Genomic DNA, 15,671 nt, shown 5'->3' with positions numbered 1-15,671 from the left:
AAATCAACATTTTTTCAAAGGTTGACTTGACCTTTAAATGGAATACAACTTCATTTCCGACATTTCTACGCTATCAATTTCATTTATTAACAAGAATTCATCAAAAAATTAGAAAAATATTATGAAAAGACGGGGGGAAACTTGCCCGATGTTTACGCCACCATCTTTTTTTCTATTGGTCTTCCCCGACATTACGGACGCTATCGTGGGTGAAGAACAATAGAAACAAGATGGCGGCGTAAACATCGAGCAAGTCTCTTCCGTCTTTTCATGATATTTTTCTCATTTTTTTGATGAATTCTTGTTTAAAAATAAAATCCATAGCGTAGAAATGTCGGAAATGAAGTTGTATCCCATGTACATGATTTAGGGCTAGATCTTTTAGAAAGAAAGTAGAAATCTCGGGGGCGAAAGTTTCAGGTTTTCTGGTGGTACACACAAATGAATAGAAAGGAAGACCTGGCTTTGTTGAGAGTAACCTTACGTTACCTATTGTTCTTCGCCAACGTTACGCGACGCACGCGTCTGTAACGATGGGGAAGAACAATAGGAAACCAGATGGCGGCGTAAACACCGGGCAAGTCTCTTCCGTCTTGTCATGATATTTTTCTCATTTTTTTGATGAATTCTTGTTTAAAAATAAAATCGATGGCGCAGAAATGTCGGAAATGAAGTTGCATCCCATGTACATGATTTAGGGCTAGATCTTTTAGAAGGAAAGTAGAAATCTCGGGGTCGAAAGTTTCAGGTTTTGGCGGCCAACACGCACGTGTATGGATAGGAATACCTGGCTTCATTGAGAGTAAGCCTACGTCAGTAATTTTTACTCTCAAGAAGCCGCCTGGCTACGTGTGACTGAATAAAGCGCTGCTATATGTGAACAGTGGTTCCCAATATCACGATAATGCCTCTTTTTTTTCCTAGAATAGAGCATATACGGGACCAGGTGGTTGCAATGAACAAGTGTCCCTCGGCTCTCCCCCCCACCCCCACTTTCAAAACCATACATTCTGCACCAATCGCTAAAATTGCCATCCTGAATTGGCTGAAACTGAAACGTGAAAGCAGATCACACTTTGTTCAGTAGAGGCGCATGGCCAATATGGGCGACTCTCTCCAATAGGGAAGACAATCTCCCACATTGGAGACTTGCTTTGCAAAAGGACAAAAGAAACAACACCAACAAAAGCATGATTTTTTCCACCCAAAATTTTGTCTCACTGAGGTCAGAAGCCCATTTGTTTTGTGTGTGATTGACAACAAAAATCCTTATCAAAACAAAAGTAGACGGTGAATTTTTAAAGTAGACGGTGAAAAGGGGTAATTTTCACTCCTAGTACCAATGAGGTCCAAACATTAACATGTATGGACCTCATAGGCGACATTACCCAAAATTATGGGTTAGACAATTCAGTTCTGATTTCAAACCCAAGACTTTGGTAAATGTACGCCTTAATACAAATTGGAGTTATGCGATATGACTTTCATTTGGTGGGAAGCCTTTAAATACTTCAAAAAATGAGTTGAAATTAAAATGAATTACTATTAAACTTACATTTCAGGCCCTTTTTGTTGATTTTCGGTGAGCGTTCCACACAGCTGCGACGAGTGATCAACTCCGAAGTGATACGCGAACTGGTCAGCTGATCGGTCAGGTGATCGGTAGATTATCTTTTTGTCAGACGTTCATAATTTATGTAAAGCGTATCAATCTTCAGTATCTTGATTCCAAAGTATCAGTATTGCAGATAAATGTCATTATTGATTGGAATCAGTGGCGGATCGGGGGGGTGGGGGTGGGGGTGAGCATTTCTGCCTGATCCCCCTATTGAGATTTGTAGTAAATATTTTGGAATTAAATACGTTGTTCATACTAGTTATGCGACCCCTCCCTTATGATCACAGCATTATTTGTAATGGGGATATTTCGTTCATATTCTTGTCTCTTCTTTCTCTTTTTAGCCTTTTTTTGCTTGTTAAAACCTTTTTTCCTTTTTTTTGGGGGGGGGGGGCTCGCCAAATTTTACGTGGGTCAAAATTACCTTCATTTTTTAGTGACAATCTTTTTTTCATTTGTCCAGTTCTACGCGAGACAAAATTACCTTCGATCATTATTATAGTTAAAAACTTTTTTTTATTTTTTATTTATTTTTTTTTTTGGGGGGGGAGGTTGCCAAATATCACGCGAACGTTTTTCAGCTTTTACTGTTTTATTCGACTTATAATCAAATATTAAATGGGGCTTACCACAGTTTTTTTTAAAGTCAATTCATAAGAATATTCCTCCTCGGGATTTGAGCTTTCTTTCATGAAATATCAAGTTTTTTCATGATTACCAAAAATACTTAAAATTTTTTATCGGTGTATGCCTATAAAGCTTTAGCTCATGCGTTGCGCCTGCCATATTTTAATGCTGATCAACTTTATGCTTTTAATGAATTCCTAAAAACAATAAATTCTCAGATCATCAATTTTGTCGCAATCGAATAATTCGATTGCGTCTCTCTATCAGTTTTGAATATTCATAAAAAATATCAGCTTGTGCTTTTTGCTCATAATATTTTGATTAGTAAATTCTTCTCTTATATAATCGAGTCGGATAGATAGATAGATAGATAACTAGAGAGAGAGTTGGGGGGGTCCCTCAGCTACTTGTCCTCGCTTATTTGTTATTATTTGTTATTATGCTCATGTTGTGAGAGCTTTGTGTTTTCACATTTTTTTCTTTTTCAACCTTTTTATTGTCTCGGAGCTTCCCTCTATTTCTTTACACTATATAATGTAGTCCTTTTTACCGCATTGTTTCAATCATTGGCGGCGGAAGCCCCAAATTTTAGGAGGGGACAACCTAAAAAATTTTGACAAGCAAAAAAAAAAAAGGCTCTCAACCCAAACATTTTAGGGGGGGACGTAGGAAAATAAATTGACAAGCAAAAAAAAAAAAAAAAGGTCAACAACAAATTTAGGGGGGAACGTCCCCGCTTCCGCCGCCTATGGTTTCAATAATTCTTTTTTTGTTCTCATTTCAATGAAAACATCATTATTAAACTGACGTAGAAGACTTTATTACGAAATTTTGACCATATGGAAAACTAGCGGACAGAAGGTCCTCGCTGCACGCGCGCACCCTTATAACACGCAGAATTCCCTTGCATCATACCCCTTTTTCACAAACTAATGTGTATCAAGGACAAGCGTTGATTCAGATAGAATTTCCGCCCCCCTGAAATGAATGTTTACAACTTCTTCTATCAGATGACCATAATTTTTTTTACATTCGATTGGTGGGAAATATGGCACTTTATTACATTAAAATCACTAAAAACCATCCATAGTCAGGAATATGTATTGGGATAATGGGTTAGGGGGACATTTTTATAGTACCCGGGTGGATTACATCCGTCGTCACATCGGTGGGTGATGGTATCAAGAATTTCCGCTCAAATGATAATAAAGGGCACATTGTAAGGCAAATACTCATGAAAGAACCATGGAGATTGGTTAATAAGGAAATAGTGCACTTTTATCATCAAATCAGAGGAGATTTTCTTTGTGATACTGATGTCCGAAGAGCAACCCTACACTCGACGTGCATTCAACACACAGGGCTGGACAGCGCTTTTGTGTACGTCGGTGTGTTGTTCAAGTCACAGCGGTTTTCTAGCTTTTTCCATCGTAGTGCTGAGCATTTTATTAGGAATATATAAATATATAAACCTTGTCAGTCCGAACTATGGGTATAAATATATCAGATACCATTATTTTTGCCAACAAAAATCAATTTTATTCTCTGAAAGTTGGATATGTCTCTGAATATTGTGACGTGTCCATTATGTATACGAGGGGTGCATCCTAGCTTATCACTGCATTGGTGAGTCTGAAATTTAAGTTTTGCTTATTCATTTCACTTTAAATGATGTTTTAAATGCTCAAACAAGGATAATTTATGAAATTGACACAAGATATTGCGAATAAACGCTGAAACAATATTTGTGAAGACATTTTATCCCTCTGTAATGCTATTTCCCCCATAAAGCCACAATGGAACATTCTGCACCACTAGTCATACGATGATCGCGAGGTCTGCAAACGTCGTCTGCTATGTTTTTACATGTCCGCTACACTGTATGTAGGTTTTCGATATGTTGTTTTGTTTCATTTGTTTGGCTTTCTTTTTTTCTTCTCCTCATCTTCTTTTTCTTCTTACTTTTTCCCTTTCCTTATTTTCTCTTCAGTATTTCATTTTATGAGGTATCCGCCAATTTATACAACACCAAGCATATAGAGGCGGATAATCAGTGAGGGAGCATGACGGTGTGCCGCTCTAAAAAAAAAGGAGGAATATTGGAAGAAAAAAAAAGAAGGGATGGGGAAAAAAAAAAGAAAAAAAAAAGATGATGATGGCAATGATGATGATGAAAATTATCTTGTTGATGATGATGGTTGTGGTGACGGTTGTGGTGATGATGATGGTGATGCTAATGATAGTGGTGATGATGACGAGATGTAATTTTGTTATTTTGTCTTTGAAAAAATTAAGTAGTGCAAAGTTGAATTCATTTAAAGTTTATTATGAAAATAGCAGAAAAAAAATTGGTATGCGTTCGAGGAAAATCCATCCCCCACCAATCTTTTTCAAAGGTAAGATTTTTTTTTGCCCGGGGGGGGCCACTTCCATTCACGAGTGGATACCATGCGCGACCATGGGGTCTCAAAAAGCACCCTAAACACGTAATTTCCATATTCTGAAAATGCACCCCTTAACAAGTATTGGCGTGTGAAACCCTACCCTTAAGAAGTATTGGAAACAAAACGATACTCTTGGCAAATATTCCCTGAAATGAACCCCTAAACAAGTACAGGAATGTTTTATTGTTACGGGTCCTTCGGTCGTCGGCTTTACCTTATTTGGTTTAGTACGACCCCACCTTCTACACCTCGCGCAAATCGGACTCTAAACACGAAGTGTTGGAGCAAAAAGGACATCCTTTATAAAACATTTTGATTTTGTTTTATCATCCCCGCAAATTAGACCCTAAACACGACGGTTTTCCTAGCGAATTAATAGATACCCTTTTTTCGTTATTTTTGTGTTTTTGACACCCTTATCACGTTACCAGAGATGCCAACTTTTGAAAATCAGAATTAGGGAGGATTTGCAACCGCCACCAAATTATGTGCGCGTAGCGCACATCTCGAGCGCGGAGCGCTCGACCCTTGCGGCCGGGGTCCAGGGCCCGCCTTAGGGCCCTGGAAGCTCTGGGTTTCTAGATGCTCTCTGGTGCAATCTGACCCTTATTTTGAGGCATTTCACATGTTTTGAAATAAACATTGTTCCCACTTTTTTAACATTAAAAATATCAAATATGCATTTTCACATGTAAATAAAAAATGAAGGGACAAAAAAAAGTCATAAGTACCTGTCCAACAACAATAATCAACAAGGATGAATTATCACTATCGGCTATAGCCTATAGGCAGGTTATGTTCCACTATAAATCCAGTAAAGAAAAGCTCAGCGCTGGTCCCTTGCTTGGTGAAATAAAGACAACAGGGTACTAGTGGAGCTCGAAGATCATGAAGATCTTGTCATCGCAATGTCCGTAGGCCCATAGAGCTATCCATGGTAGGCCTATGCCGTTTGCTCCCGAACGAAAGTGCTTCCGAATTATCATCACGACCTCCCTGCTAAACTGAAATGTCCACGCTGCAAATTGCGCAAAATGTATGGTAAATTCCTCTTTCCGACTTCCGAACACACAGGTACTGGAGACTGTATTCAATCTCATACTTCTGAGACCATTTCTTGGTCTTCTTTTGTTGATTTTCCGCCATTTCGTGTCAATATCAACCCATCAATACGCCGAAATCACACACCGATATTCCACCGCACGACTCGACAAATCCAGTGGCCACGAGCGCACACGCCTCGCGAAGCTAGCCGGGCCTACCGGCCTGGTGCACAGTGGATTCCCGTTGGGCATATCACATGCACCAGCTTTTCGCTGCTCCTTATTTGTCTACTTTTCACACAGAATTTAGTAGCAGCGAACGTAATGGAGTTACTACATGCTAAAGTTAGCAGACGATAGTATGTCCTTCCAATCCAATTTGATCAATGCAAAAAAATCGTAATTTCGGGAGGATAAGGATGGTAATCGTAAGGGCGGGAGTTGGGATGAATTTTCGGGAGCCTCCCGATGAAATCGGGAGGGTTGGCATCTCTGCGTTACGTATGTAAGGTGCCCTATCGTGAAAAGGACATCCTTTTTACGTGTTTTTTTGGTCGCGCATGGTATCCACTCGTCAATGTAAGTGGCCCCCCCGGGTTTTTTTGTGACGGCGTAGGCCTTTGCAAGCAGCTATTAATTATTATGGTAAAAAAGTAAATGAAATGTCAAGAAATACATGATAATGATTTTTATGGTACATTTAGTATATCAATTCATACTTGTTATCAAAAAGAAAAAAGTGGGTCGTTACGGACCATTAAAAATGGGAAATTTGGGCATTTTATATTTAGGATAGAGCAACTGCTCGTTATAGACGTCACAATAAATCAAGCATTCTAAATTCTATCAACTCCATTTTTTGTCAAATAACACCTTCATCGATATTTTGAAATGATTTTTCTCATATTTTCATCATCTTTTTATCAGGGTGAAATTCCCCTTTAATTTACAAAACAGATTCGCAAACAATATCAAGAGTAGTGGGAGGCAAGGGTGGAAATCTAAGGTAGGGGACCAGGGGCTGGAAAACAGGCAAAAAAAAACAAAAACAAACTAACAAAAAAAAAAAAAGGAAGGTTTATCACCCCCAAAAGAAGGTCGTCTCATCCAAAATACATGTTTTACTTCGATTTAAATGATGTAGGCCTATTTCTTTCCATCATATATAAAAGAACAAAAATAGTAGGGGGACATTTGATAATGTGCCCCTACTATTTTGGGTTAGGGGGAAGTGTCCCCCTGGGATTTGCGCTAATGCTGTAACCGATTTTTATTCCAATTCCCGATCCGATCCGATTTTCCCCTTTTTTCTACATTTTTCCGAACTCCGATTTTTGACCAGTGGGGAAAAAATCGGATCGGAAAAACCAAAACATAACAAGACAAAAAAAAAACACGTGGCGACATGTTTGCCGTCAAAATGCGCTGGTGATTTGTTTACATCTCAGACAAAAGCGGTGGAAGGAAAAGAAGATAAAGGGGAAGAAAATTATGATTTGTTTTTATCTCCGATATTAGCGGAAAGGCAGGTGGAGAAGAAGATTATGATTTGTTTTGATCTCCGACATAATCGGGGAAGAACAAAACGATGATGATGATAATTGGTGATAATATGTTTTGATCTCCGACAAAAATGGAGGAAGAAAAACAACGAAAAGACGCTATGTTTTGATCTTAAGCGGAGGCAAATAAGATTTAGTTGAACACGCTGACATGCACGGTAATATTTACGACTATCTGACTATACGTCCTCTAAGAGTTTACGATTACCTCCGCTATCACTACGATGTTGTAGAGAAGGTAAATATCATGGTGAACAACTCTGGATAATAATGCGTCTTTTTCGGGAGGTAATGCGACCTTTATGAGATTACAATTACCTCAGAATGTTGTAGAGAAGGTGAATATCATGGTTAACCAATCTGGATAATAATGCGTCTTTTTCGGGAGGTCATGCGACCTTTAAGAGTTTACGATTACCTCCGCCATCACTACGATGTTGTAGAGAAGGTGAATATCACGGTAAACAACTCTTGATAATAATGCGTCTTTTTCGGGAGGTCATGCGACCTTTATGAGATTACAATTACCTCACGATGTTGTAGAGAAGGTGAATATCATGGTTAACCAATCTGGATAATAATGCGTCTTTTTCGGGAGGTCATGCGACCTTTAAGAGTTTACGATTACCTCCGCCATCACTACGATGTTGTAGAGAAGGTGAATATCACGGTAAACAACTCTTGATAATAATGCGTCTTTTTCGGGAGGTCATGCGACCTTTAAGAGATTACGATTACCTCCGCCATCACTACGATGTTGTAGAGAAGGTGAATATCATTGTTAACCACTCTTGATAATAATGCGTCTTTTTCGGGAGGTCATGCGACCTTTAAGAGATTACGATTACCTCCGCCATCACTACGATGTTGTAGAGAAGGTGAATATCATGGTATACAACTCTGGATAATAATGCGTCTTTTTCGGGAGGTCATGCGACCTTTATGAGATTACGATTACCTCCGCAATCACTACAATGTTGTAGAGAAGGTGAATATCATGGTAAACAACTCTGGATAATAATGCGTTTACCATGATATTCACCTTCTCTACAACATCGTAGTGATGGCGGAGGTAATCGTAATCTCATAAAGGTCGCATGACCTCCCGAAAAAGACGCATTATTATCAAGAGTTGTTTACCGTGATATTCACCTTCTCTACAACATTGTAGTGATGGTGGACTAATCGTAAACTCTTAAAGGTCGCATGACCTCCCGAAAAAGACGCATTATTATCCAGAGTTGTTTACCGTGATATTCACCTTCTCTACAACATCGTAGTGATGGCGGAGGTAATCGTAAACTCTTAAAGGTCGCATGACCTCCCAAAAAGGACGCATTATTATCCAGAGTTGTTTACCATGATATTCACCTTCTCTACAACATCGTAGTGATGGCGGAGGTAATCGTAAACTCTTAAAGGTCGCATGACCTCCCAAAAAGGACGCATTATTATCCAGAGTTGTTTACCATGATATTCACCTTCTCTACAACATCGTAGTGATGGCGGAGGTAATCGTAATCTCAAAAAGGTCGCATGACCTCCCGAAAAAGACGCATTATTATCAAGAGTTGTTTACCGTGATATTCACCTTCTCTACAACATCGAAGTGATATTCACCTTCTCTACAACATCGAAGTGATATGTTGTAGAGAAGGTGAATATCACGGTAAACAACTCTTGATAATAATGCGTCTTTTTCGGGAGGTCCTGCGACCTTTATGAGATTATGATTACCTCCGCCATCACTACGATGTTGTAGAGAAGGTGAATATCATGGTAAACAACTCTGGATAATAATGCGTCTTTTTCGGGAGGTCATGCGACCTTTATGAGATTACGATTACCTCCGCCATCACTACGATGTTGTAGAGAAGGTGAATATCATGGTAAACAACTCTGGATAATAATGCGTCCTTTTTGGGAGGTCATGCGACCTTTAAGAGTTTACGATTACCTCCGCCATCACTACGATGTTGTAGAGAAGGTGAATATCATGGTAAACAACTCTGGATAATAATGCGTCCTTTTTGGGAGGTCATGCGACCTTTAAGAGTTTACGATTACCTCCGCCATCACCACGATGCTGTAGAGGAGATGCCTATCGTTGATCGGCGGTAGTGTCGCGCGCTGGAACGTCATTATCTTATTTTCCTTCCTCCGATTATGTCGGAGATCAAAACAACTCATCATCTTCTTCCTCCGCTTTTGTCGGAGATCAAAACAAATTCTGCCATCAGTGTAGGGTACCGCATTTGTCCACGCGCCGGCCACATACAAATTTTTATGATTTTTTTTGTTTTTGAATATCTTCCGATCTGATATCCGAACCGATTCCGATTTTAGGAGCAAAACTTCCGAACCGATCTCCGATCCCGTAATTGCTCTAACTTACAACATTAATTTGCGCCCATGTGGGTGGGGGGTGTTGCACCTCCTTTCGGAATCATTATGGAACAGTGTGAATAGTCGCTGTGATTTCGATCTCATACCTATAAAAAAAATAGAACAGAAGAACGCCTTGACCACAGGCCAAAATGCCTAACAATTTTTCCGCGGCATTAGCGACTCTCGTAAGGGGCGCTCCATTTATAAATAAAGTTGCATGTGTAGCTGTCTATGGCGACAGAATTTATAGCAGAATTGAAGCCAGCAAGCCATCACACAAAAGAAGAAACTCCCGGACGACCTCAGGTAGGGGTGAAGGCAGTTTATTGCCATGACCGAGACGGCCATGAAGTATGGAACGCCATACGACTTACACATAACATATAGTGGCGTGACCACTTTTTTTTTCTCATTCCCGTGATTATTTGAGAGAACATGTTTTATATAAGCAAATCCAAAAATTTATACAACCCAAAAATTGACAGCCAAAACTTAATACAACTCTACACATGAATTACACTATATACATTTACTCCCTAACTGAAACAAACTGATCAACCATTTCAATCTTTCTTTACCTTCTGCAATTACTAACTGTACAGACTACCATCTTTAAAAAGTAAACTAAGACAACTGGTAATTAAATAGCTTCTTGACATAAATATATGTCTTTCAAATAACAACCCAAGATGCACATAGATAGGCAATATTTGGTAACACAACTAAACTCTATATCTGGCTTAAACTTTATAGTTCACGGCCAAACTATGCCTAACCTATTACATAAACCAATCCGCCAAGTTGGTATGTAATCAAAGTCAATTATTAATGCCCCAAAATGGTACAAAAGCAATATCAAAAGGCATATTATTAGTTAAACAAAATGCATACAGGCCTTGACGTCAAACAAAAGATAAATACATGTACATGTATAAGCTACTAAACAATCAAAATACACAAGTCACCTTTCTCTCTGTCTTCCTCAAAAGAAGAAATCCATACACTCTATACAAGTTATGTAATACATTTACGGCTAAAAGAAAAAGCCCGCAGCAAGACCTACACACATATGATAATCAAGTTCCATATGGTCCACTATCTATTTACTTAAAACAATAAAAAGAAAAGCTCTGAAACAAACATAAGCATGTCAAAAAGGGGACATACAGTAAAATAGGAAATAAACATAATCATATAATTAACCAGTACAAAACTAACTAATCTTACTTTCATTGAATTACCGGAGAAAGAAATCACTATTACAATCCTAACTGTGCTTAAACAAAATAAATCACGACACCCTGCACAGAGGGCACCACGCTATAAAACATGTAAAAGACTGTATCTGAAAAGAACAAAATGGAAATAACAGGTACCGTCAACACCAACAACATAACATCACAAAAGTCATGTCATAAATGCAAGGGCGTCACATAGGCAGTGACATAAGGGCAAATAAAAATTAGGTAGCAACCATACCAATATTTTCAGTTAAAAAAAACAGGACAAAAAAGACAATGTTATCGCAGTTATCATAAGGACAAGCAATAAAAAATCAACAGACAAGTACATCCATTAAGCAAGACATCAGAACGTCTGCACAATCGTTCATTCCTACCAATTATTAACAAACGCAACAACCTCGCAACCAAGGTAATGCAAATCCACATGAATCAATACAAAATGTAACAAACAACCATCATCAAAGGTCACAAATAATAAATGGTTAAGAATCAGATATAAACCAAAAATCTGAAAATAAAAGAAATATCTAGCGAGACATTGTATAATAAATTGTAAAAGCAAAATAGCCGGGAAACGAAAGTTCAAGGTTAAAACTTGTGGAAAACAAGGTTCTAATCATCAAAGTCCAGATGAAAAAAAGTATCAGCGCTTTAGGCTGACCTGGATAGGCATCAATCAAGTGGGGTCAAAGTCTGGTACCAAAGTCCAGTAGAATGTGTGGGAGGGGCTCTTCAACGAGGTGAGGCCAACGATAATCATGGAACATTCCTGACTGTCTACCGGGTACAAAACGTTCTCGACCTTGGGACAGGCAGCCAGAGTTTCCTCGGACAAAGGATCCAATCCGTCTTCCAGTGAGGGCGGGACCACGGTTCCAAGGGGTAAGACTCCAGGTAAGGTAGGCGTCACAGCAGGTAGGACCAGGAGAGGAAGATGGGCTAGGGTCCAGCACAGAATGACCAGTGAAAGAGGCCTGTCGACAATCATAGGATCTGTCATCAAGAGTGACCATGTGGCTAGTCACTGGAGAAACCAACGAAGAAGCGCCTGTCACAGGGTCGGACCTGCCATTGTCTCCAACTGAAGGCCAGCCAGTAAGGTGAAGATCCGCATCGTCCAGACGTGGGCCAAATGGATCACGATAGTTACCATGCATGATGTCTGTAGTTGAAGCAGGAACATTGGCATCAGGAGGATATGTAGGCTTAAACGTGGCGTAGTTGTCATAGTAACGAATGTCGGGAACTGAGCACACGGGCTCAACGACACGAGAGGCGTGCGAGTTGCGATCTATGAACATTGACACGGACCTAGTAGTGACGGAGGCATGTCGGCTACGCATCTCTGGAGATGTCCCGTACGAACAGTCAATGCTGTAGTACTCTTTGTAAGTACTCACAGCGGCTACAGAGTTGTGTTTACATCTGCTCGAGCTGCCATGATACGATTCAACGACCGGTTTGTTGACTGCGAAGAGACCTGTTGTTCGTGTACGATCAACAACATGGTTACGACGGTACGACTCGAATGCTCGTTTGCGAAGAGCATAGTAGCTGCGATATGTGGCACTGCGAGACGAATCGGAACCCGGAGCGTGTTTGGTACGACTATCGCGATTCGAATCAGCTATGGTCCAATCGATATTGTATGTAGTATCTGAACGCTTAGGCGTGCAACGATCTGTTCTACGATTCACTTGTGAGTCACCGTCAGGGAAAGACAGAACATCAGAGTGCGCAACACCATCGTCATATGACGAACTAACAGGCCCAGAGCTATGCTCAGTAATAAAGACCGGAGGACCTGGAACATTTACATGTTCCTCTTGGGACCTGCAAGCAAACCGACAATACACAGCCAAGAAACCAAACGCAACAGGATTGTTGTAAACATCTATAACTGTATCAGGTAGTTCATAGGCATGGGGTGTACTTGCAACACAATTTGGTTTGCAGTAGACCTCATGATACGTGTCTGAGAGATCGTGTTCAGTGTTACATGTAGGTATGATGTCATTTATGGTTATACCTTGTAAGATTTTGACATTGTTGTAGGCATGTATAGACATGTTATTGAGATCAACTGATGAATCAACCTCACTTTCATCTACATTCATGGTTTCATGAGAGATGTTGTCACTTATCATTTCACCAGCACTCTCAAGTAAGATGTTATGACATATCACGTCACTTTCACTCTTGTCACATTCACTCTCATGTAAGATGTGATCATCACTCATGTCATCTTCATTCTCATGTAAGATGTTATCACCAATCATCTTATCTTCATTCTCATGTAAGATGTTATCATCACTCACCATGTCACCTTCATTCTCATGTAAGATGTTATCACCAATCATCGTGTTATCTTCATTCTCATGTAAGATGTTATCACTCACCATGTTACCTTCATTCTCATGTAAGATGTTATCACCAATCATCGTGTTATCTTCATTCTCATGTAAGATGTTATCATCACTCACCATGTCACCTTCATTCTCATGTAAGATGTTATCACCAATCATCGTGTTATCTTCATTCTCATGTAAGATGTTATCACTCACCATGTTACCTTCATTCTCATGTAAGATGTTATCACCAATCATTGTGTTATCTTCATTCTCATGTAAGATATTGTCATCAATCACTGTGACACCTTCACTCTCATGTAAGATTTTATCATCACTCGTGTCGCTTTCATTCTCGTGTAAGATATCACTCACCATGTCACCTTCAGACTCATGTAAATAGTTATCAGTATCACTTATCATGTCACCATCATTCTCATGTAGGATGTTATCACCAATCATCATGTCACCTTCACACTCATGACAGGTGTTTCCTTCACTCTCATATCCAGACTCATGGTAACCATGGTTACTGATACTGAGGGGTGCACCACACTCATGTTCACTCACAGTCATGTCACAATGGGAGAACGCTTCGCTCACCAGGCATGCATTGGATGTACATGTATCAACAATTGCACATTCATTCTTGTTCTCAGTCTTGTCATCAAGGCAAACTGTTGGACTATCCGGCTTTCTCTCATGTTTGTGTTGTACGTCTAAGCTACCATTTGTATGTTGTGGTTGTGTGAGATCTGTAGGCTGGTGTTCATTTGAATCGTGGTAAATGAACTCAAGTCCCAAGTCACCGAATGTTATTAAACATTTGGAAGGCCAAACAATCACATCGTTGTGCTCCATAAACGGTGCACCGACGAGGATGTCACCTCGAAGACCAAGACCTACAAATGCATCATCTGCAATCACTAAACCATCAAACCATAGATTATAATCTTCGTAAGATAGCACAAAAGAACTACTGCCAATCACACTCGACCTGGGTATGGGGAATCCCCTAACCGAAGGAATGTTTTCATCAGCATCAGACTCAGAAAAATCAAAACTGTCATAGTCAACATCAAATTCAATAATAATACCACAATGGTCAACAACTGATTTGCTCACCACATTAATGGTATAACCACTTCGTACCTCTACTTGTACGAAGCAATCACTCTCCTGCTGCCCCTGCACGACAGCAGGAAAATGGGGGGCTGGAGCGCGCCGCCTCTTCGACGCATCACCAAGAATGGGCCCGGTCATGGCAATGGCGCATCGCTGCGTTGATGCAAATCCATACATCTTCAGAAGTATGTGGGACTACGATTCACCTAAGAAAAAGAGCTAACCTGACGTTATCACGAAAAAGTTACATTCGAGCGCCCGGTCCCACGGATTGGATAAAGTTCCCTCTGTGCTTGGAATAACAGTGAGTCGAATGGTCTAGGTTCAGATCCCGACGGTGCCACCACGCCATTACACAAAAGAAGAAACTCCCGGACGACCTCAGGTAGGGGTGAAGGCAGTTTATTGCCATGACCGAGACGGCCATGAAGTATGGAACGCCATACGACTTACACATAACATATAGTGGCGCAGAAGCGTGGGAATTTTCAAGAAAATTCAAGAAAAGAACCGGTGAGTACCGATTTAACAGTACTAATCTAATTAGTTACATGTATTGAATTATAAGAATATTCAATTTTTCGTGAAACAAAGCTTAGTTCTAAGCTAGGGCGGCCCAAATGCGCGTGAGTGGAGTCCCAGTTTCTTAACACGGGTAAGTATTGCGTTGTCGCCTAGAGTGGTAATTTTTCATGAGGAATCTGCTTATCACATTTTTATTTGCCGCCTAGGTAATCCTTTTGCCGCAAATGTAAACAAAGGAAATTGGTCTCCAAAACTGGTGACTGTCTCTGAAATTGGATACCCAAATTCTTCACAAAAGTCTCTGATATTGGAGATAATCTCCCACATTGGAGACAGTCTCCAAATTTATTGGCCGTGCGCCTCTAGTACTGTTGTTTTGTGATTCAAATCACCATTTTTTTGTTGAGACAGACTTTCCCTTTTATTTTGTTTGCACATGAGTAGCCTACATGTTTGACTGGAACTGGGTTAACTTTTGAGTTTTGCCTTTGTTTTAGAGGGGGAGGGGACTCTACTTTTGAAAATGGCCCTTCTGCAAAGCCACACCAAATTAAACAGGTGGGACCGAATTAAAAAAGGACCAGAAGACGGCACACTTTTTTTCTTTCTAACATTAACAACGTCTCACATAATGAGATATAATACCAGTAGTCCCAGCTTTCAAATATCTAGCTACACCCACCTCAAATAGTGCGCTAATCCTGTGCCTGTCCAGGTAATTTTGAACTCTTTGCTGGCCTGCCATGG

At 40.0% G+C, this 15,671-nt stretch overlaps 1 protein-coding gene across 1 annotated transcript in view; it reads right to left on the bottom strand.

Annotated features, from left to right (window-relative positions):
• The window catches only part of LOC121417103 (uncharacterized protein C8orf34-like), a 45,921-nt gene extending 30,250 nt beyond the window's left edge, over window positions 1-15,671 (bottom strand). Inside the window, exon 1 of the mRNA XM_041610684.1 lies at window positions 15,607-15,671. Coding sequence (XP_041466618.1) covers window positions 15,607-15,669 — 63 coding nt within the window. The 5' untranslated portion in view covers window positions 15,670-15,671. The remainder of the gene's footprint in view (window positions 1-15,606) is intronic.

This window comes from Lytechinus variegatus, chromosome 1, assembly GCF_018143015.1.
Source record: "Lytechinus variegatus isolate NC3 chromosome 1, Lvar_3.0, whole genome shotgun sequence".
Classification (NCBI taxonomy): Eukaryota; Metazoa; Echinodermata; class Echinoidea; order Temnopleuroida; family Toxopneustidae; genus Lytechinus; species Lytechinus variegatus.
The sequence above is the reverse complement of the archived record's forward strand: the minus strand, read 5'-3'. Positions and strand labels throughout refer to the sequence as shown.